Source organism: Bison bison, unplaced genomic scaffold, assembly GCF_000754665.1.
Source record: "Bison bison bison isolate TAMUID 2011002044 unplaced genomic scaffold, Bison_UMD1.0 scf7180017864270, whole genome shotgun sequence".
Taxonomy (NCBI): domain Eukaryota; kingdom Metazoa; phylum Chordata; class Mammalia; order Artiodactyla; family Bovidae; genus Bison; species Bison bison.
This window is the reverse complement of record NW_011494842.1, coordinates 11,310,828-11,317,490: the sequence shown is the minus strand read 5'-3', so window position 1 is coordinate 11,317,490 and position 6,663 is coordinate 11,310,828. Positions and strand designations below refer to the sequence as shown.

The window sequence follows — 6,663 nt, the reverse complement described above, 5'->3', positions numbered from 1 at the left end:
CTCTAACCCTACTGCCATTCGTCCCGCGAGTCCCCACTGGGAAAAGGAGGGCTCTGGCCAGGTGACTCTGCAGGCCTCCTTCTGCTCTGACTCTGGTCTAGGCAGGACGTCATAAAGCAAGGGAGGGGATCTCTCACGTCACTGCCATTCTGGACGGCTTATCTCTTCACCTCCTTGGGGTGCTGCTGGTTTCCACTGTCTCCCAACTGGGGTCCAAGGCAAGGAGCCCGCATCCATTAAACGTGCAAAGCTGCGTCTGCAGAGCTGCTGGCTCTGACTCCTGACTCAGGGAGCACAGAGCCGGTCAACCAGGGCCACCCAGGGTCATCCACGCAGCCAGGAACAAGCTGTGTGTCTCCTGTGTGTCCTTAGAATGCCAGAGTTGAGTCTGGTTAATAAAGCAAGTGGTTGGGACTCCACCTGCCAAGCAGAAGACACTGGTTCGATCCCTGGTCCGGGAAGATCCCATGTGCTGCGGGGCAGCTAAGCCCATGTGCCGCAACTACTGAGCCCGTAGTCTAGAGCCCAGGAACCATGACTACTGACCGAGCCCTCCTGCCTAGAGCTGAGTGCTCCATAGCAAAGAAGCCACTGCGATGAGAAGCCTGCGTACCACAACTGGAGAGGAGCCCCCGCTCACCCCAACTGGAGAAAGCCCACACACAGCAACGAAGGCCCAGCGCAGCCAAAAGTAAAAATAAAGCTCAAGTTCTGAAGCTTCACGGGGTTGTGATTAAATCCAGATACTGCCACTTACCAGCTGGGGAACTTTTAGAATCTCTTTAACCTTCCTAAGCCTCAGCTTTTCTCAACTATATAATGGGGATGAGGAGGCTATCGAGAGGATTAAGTGGGGTGATGTTTGCCGAGCGCCCTCCCAGGACCTGTGTGAGGCCAGTGTCTGTAAGTGACAGCTGTGATCACTGTTGTCTTTGTTCGGCTTCCACAGCAGGTGCATGCAATGCTCTGACAATGAGAATTAACGTGTAAACATCTATTATAGACTGAATGTTCGTGCCCCCGCCAAATTCATATCGAACGCTAATCCCCAGTGAGATGGTATTAAGAGATGGGGCCTTTGGGAGGTAATTTGGTCATGAGGGTGAGGCCCTCAAAAACGGGATTATTCCTTGTAAGGGGAGTCCAGGGACTTCCTGCTGGTCCGGTGCTTAGGACTTGGCCTTCCAACACAGGCTGCGTGGGTTCGACCCCTCGTCAGGGAGCTAGGATCCCAAATGCCTTGCGGCCCAGAAACCCAAACATAAAGCAGAAACACTATTGTAACCAATAAAGACTTTTAAATTGGTCCACATCCAAAAAAGAAAAATCTTAAAAGAAAAACGTTTAGAGAACTAGCTCTCTCTCTTTCTACCCCGAGAGAGCACAAGAAGAAGTCAGCAGTCTGAAACCCAGATGAAGGCCCTCACCAGAACACAACCATGCCAGCACCTGACCTCGGACGCGCAGCCCCAAAGCCAAGAGAAATGATGAATTTCCGTTGTTTACGAGCCATTCGGTCTATGGTCCTTTGCTATAGCAGCCCAAACTGACTCTGTCAGAAATTAGTACAAGACGTAGGGTGTTACCATAACAAATACCTAGAAATGTAGCAGCAGCTTTGGAAGCGAGTCATGAATAGAAGCTTGGAAGAGTTTGGAAGCTCGTGCTGTAAGACACTAAGATCATCATGAATGGACTTTTAAAGGCAGTTCCCGCGAGGGCTCAGAAAGGAAACAGGAGGGACTTTGCTGGTGGTCCAGTGGTTAAGAATCTGCCTTCCAATGCAGGGGATGTGGGTTCGATCCCTGGTCTGGGAACTAAGATTCCCCATGCTGCGGGGCAACTAAGCCCGAGCACCCAAATGAAGATGGAGTGCAGCCAAGGGGAGAAAAAAAAAAAACAGGAAGGAAGAAAGGAAGACAAGAAAGAGGAGAGCTGAGGAGAACATGTCCATCTTCTGAAAGAATAAAAAAATAACCATGTAGAGAATGTTAGAGATATGGATGGTAAAGACCATTCTGGTGAGGTCTCAGAAACGAGGAGCATGCTACTGGACACTGAAGAAAAGGTGATCTTGTTCTAAAGTGGCAAAGAACTTGACTGAACTACACTCACGTTCTGGCCCTTTGCAGAAGGAGTAATTTGCAAGTGACAAAACCAGATGTTTAGCTGAGGAGATTTCTAAGCAAAGAGTTGCAGGAGAGGCCCCGGCCCTTCCTGACTGCTGAGATCAACATTCAAGAAGAGAGAAATGATTTGAGAATTATTAAGCAAAAAGGAACTCGAATGTAGAGATTTGGGAAATTCTCAGCCTATTCATACTGCAAAAACCGAAGAAATGTTTCAGAAGAGAACGCTGGGAGACTAGTGTGGGTGTGGATCGCGGGCTTCATCAGCCTTCCTAGAGGGAAAACTGTGAGACTGAACTGAAGGGGAGGAGATGAGAGGAAGAAAGGAAGGCTGGTGGACCTCTCAGATCTCACAGGATGGGACTATAGAGCTAATCCGATGTGAATGGGCAGTAGCCTTTAGGTCAAGGCAAGAATGACCACAGAGGCAATTCACAGATCATCACAACTGCCTCGTCTGTTTCAAAAGTGGGTGGGGGGGGTGCATAGCCTTGCTTTCAACAAGCCAGACAGCCTCTGCCCAAAGATGTGGAGGTGAGGCCGCTCAGCAGAACCATGAGGGACCTCCACCCATGGGTCCAGAAGACAGGACCTTCACCCCTAGTGGGTCTGGGGGGTAGAGCATCAAGCCAAAGAGGGTCCAGACCTTTCAAACCTTAAGATCCCATGAAGTTTGCATTGTAGGCTTCGGGTTTGCTTGGGACCTTCACTCCCTTCCTCTCTCCTATTTCTCCCTTTTGGAATGGAAAAGGTAAAATGGGTGGAAATGTCTGTCTTCTGCTTTGTCCCATCATTGCATTTTGGAAACACATACCTTGTCAGGTCTCACAGGTTCACAGCCAACAAGGGATTTTTGCCTTAGGATGGATCCTTCTTTGAGTCTCACCCACATCTGATTGAGATGATACCTCAGTGGATGAGGTTTAGCGTTGATGCTGGCACAAGCCGGGGGCTGGTGGAGTGAAACGAACATATTTTACATGAGAAGGACATAAATTGGGGGGAGTGGGGTCAGGGGCAGAATGTTATAAACTGTATGTGTCCTCCAAAAACTCGTAAGTTGACATCTGACCTCCAAAGTGATAGTATTTGGAGATGAGTCTTTAGGTCATGAAAGCGGGGCCCTCATAAAGAGGATTTGTGCCCTGATAAAAAGAGGCCAGAGAGCTCACTCTCTCTACCATGTGAGGACACAAGAATTTGGCAGCCTTGACCTGACCTTGCAGATCCCTTGACCTCAGAACTCCAGCTCCAGAACAGTGAGAAATAAATTCCTGTAGTTGAAGCCATCCCATTCATGGCATTCTGTTAGAGCAGCTTGAACGGACTGATCATCATCCATAACAGAGGAGTCTTGGCATCTGTCATAGTCAGGTTGGGCCGCCGTAAGAGAAGCCATAGACTAAGCAGCTTAGACAACAGGAATTTATTTACTTCTCACAGTTCTGAAGGCTGGGAAGTCCCAGGCGAAGGTCCAGAGGGATCAGCTCCTGGTGAGAACCTCCTTCTGCTTTGCAGATGGCTGTCTCCTCTGAGTCCTCACACAGCAGAGGGACAGCTCTGATTTCTTTCTCTTCCTCTTCTTATAAGGCCACCAATCCTATCCTGGGGACTCCACACTCATGATCTCATCCAAACAAGTTACCTTACAAGGGCCCCACCTCCAGATACCATCACACAGGGGAATCGATTCCCACATATGAGTTTTCAGAAGGCACAAACTCTCAATCAATCCATACAGCTCCTAACTATAAACTCTAGATTTCTCCTCTGCAAACCTCCTTCCACACATTTGTCTCCTGTTGATCTGTCTTTATAGTGATGTGTACGCCAGGAAGATCCTGCCCTCACCTGGCCCCCTCCTGCACAGCCAGGAGCAGAGCAGCCCTGGTGCCCCCATGGAGAACAGGTCTGTGGTCTTCTTCCCCCTCTGACTCCTGCAACAGCACTGCCATGGGTGCAGCGGGCTGAAACCGCCAGTCGGCTTCTCTCAGCCCCAGCAGCCCCTCAGTGCAGTGGCTTCACAGACGGAACCCAGGGCAGGCCTCCACCTTGGCACCCCAGGAATTCCCTGGAATCTCTCACAGATGCCAACTCCCAGAGCTGAGGAAGTGTCCCCAGAGTCACTGGGGCCCCGTGCAGACAGAGTTGTTTCACATGCGTGCGTGCATGCTAAGTCGCTTCAGTCATGTCTGACTCTTTGCGCCTCCATGGACTGTAGCCCACCAGGCTCCTCCGTCCATGGGATTCTCCACACAAGAATACTGGTGTGGGTTGCCATGCCCTCCTCCGAGGGATCTTGCCAACCCAGGGATCAAACCCACATCTCTATGTCTCCTGCACTGGCGGACGGGTTCTTTACCACTAGCACCACCTGGGGAGCCTGAGTTGCTTCATATGCATCTGTGCTAAGTCGCTTCAGTCATGTCCGACTCTTAGTGACCCCACGGACTGTAGCCTGCCCGGCTCCTCTGTCCATGGGATTCTCCAGGCAAGAATAACGGAGTGGATTGCCATGCCCTCCTCCGGGGGATCTTCCCCACCCAGGGATTGAACCTGCGTCTCTTATGTCTCCTGCCCTGGCAGGCGGCTTCTTTAGCACTAGCACCACCCAGGAAGCCCATGTGTCCTTGTAAATTGATGTACCTGGGGCCACTAAAGGAACAGGAGCCAGGCCAGGGGCAGTTCCATGTAGCCCACCAGCCCCACGCACAGTCCCCAGGTGGGAAGGGGTGGAGTGGATAGGCCTGGCCTCAGGCTGAGCAAAGCCGATGCGGCCCCTACCCCCAGTGCGTGTCTCCAGTGCCCTCTGACTAGACTACCCGCGAGCCCTGCTCCACCCGGCAGGCCCTGCTCTTCTCCACAGGCTGCCCAGGGGTGAATTCCACCCACCACCACCCCCCACTCCACCCCTACACCCCCACTCTGGACAGAAGGCACAATTGCAGAGCTGCCCCCGCCTCCCTGCCCCAGCCCTGCTCTAGCTCTTCTCGCTGAGCTGCAGTCAGAATGCCAAATATTGCATGAGGTGATAAGCAACCCTCTGTTACATATAATCCTCCCCACCTTCTAAGGGAGTGGATACTGTCCATGCCCTGTGGAGTGACGGGTGTGAGGACGGATGCTTGCCAGAGCCAGGAGAGCACCTCGTTTGAATTTCTCAAGGAGGATTTTACGTCTAGGGGTTGCATGGAAAATGAGAAGGGAGAGGATCCTTGCATCTCTCCCTTTTTAAAGGGGAAAAGAAATCTCACTTCTTCCAAATCTCATTGGCCACAATCTAGTCACCTGACCACACATAGCTGCAAAGAAGGCTGGGAAATGTAGTATTCTGAATGTGGCAACTTGCTGGGCTAAATAGTGTATGGTTCTGTTTTTAAGGAGAGAAGGGGAAAGAGTTGCCTCTGTCTCAGGAGCAACTAGCTAAGGGCTAGCTAAGCAGCTCCTCCAGGGCCGAGATCATGGTCAGGCCCAAGGCAGGGAGGCCAGGGGGCAACTGGAACAACAAGGAGCTGAGGAAGCAGGAAGCTTCTGCAGGTTCCCAAAGCCTCGGGCAGGGCCTTGCGCTCACCTCCTGTGGGGTTGGGGGTGGGGGTGCAGTGGGGTCATGTCCTAGAGGATACAACACCTAAGCCAGGGGCTGAGGAAGGCAGGCCCACCCTAGAATGGGCTTGGTTTGTGTCAGTGAGAGGTTGGGCAGAGAGGTGGGGGTGAGGGGATGGAGGAGGTGATGAAAGCTCGTGCAGCCGTGTGAAGGTCTGGGGACGGAGCAGCCCAGAAGGAGGAGACGGCAAAGCGAAGGGCCAGAGGCCGGGAGGAGCCTGGTCTATCAGAGAAACAGGGTGGCTGGAGTGCAGTGAGCAGCATAGATCACACAGGAAGGGGTCCAAATTTCATCCTAAGGCTGATGAGAAGCCACGAAGGGTTTGAGCCAAAAGACCAGGCGCCACGTGCCTCGCGTGGGTGCAGGCGGCTTGCTGCGTGGGCTGCAGAGAAGCAGGGGTGAGAGCGGATCCAGCCATGAGCAAGGAAAAGTGCCCTGGAAAGGTGAATCCCAGGGCCAAAGGTCAAGCATGGTAAAGTGTGGTGTGTCATTGTCCCCAGCATCCCAGAGAGGCCAGTGTCGTCCGTCCCTCTCACAGGGGACAGCCAGACGGACTCCGACATCCTGGCCTTCATCAAGGCCAGACATAACATCCTGCAGAGGACAGGTAAGAGCCCCTTCCCCGGCAGCTCCTCCAGGGCCCAGGTCATGGTCAGGCCCTAGGTTGGTGGCGGTGGGGGAGCGCGGTGTGGAGAAAGCTGGAACAACAAGGAGCTGAGGAAATAGGAAGCTTCTGCAGGTTCCCAAAGCCTCGGGCAGGGCCTCGGGTCACCTCCTGCATTGCCACCACTGCCTCCTCCTGGAGACAGCCCCAGAAGGCAGCCTCGGACACACCGAGACGGGCCAAGGGGATGGCCGGCCCAGGGGCCCCTGCCTGCGCCTCTTGGCAAAGAGTCCCTCCATCCCCAGTCTTTAGGATGATGTCTGGTC

The 6,663-nt window shown here is 53.0% G+C and overlaps 1 protein-coding gene across 1 annotated transcript in view; it reads left to right on the top strand.

Moving 5' to 3' along the window:
• The window catches only part of LOC104994977 (kinesin-like protein KIF6), a 296,967-nt gene that overhangs the window by 283,098 nt on the left and 7,206 nt on the right, over nucleotides 1-6,663 (top strand). The window contains exons 15-16 of the mRNA XM_010848702.1: nucleotides 3,949-4,038; nucleotides 6,234-6,340. Coding sequence (XP_010847004.1) covers nucleotides 3,949-4,038; nucleotides 6,234-6,340 — 197 coding nt within the window. The remainder of the gene's footprint in view (nucleotides 1-3,948; nucleotides 4,039-6,233; nucleotides 6,341-6,663) is intronic.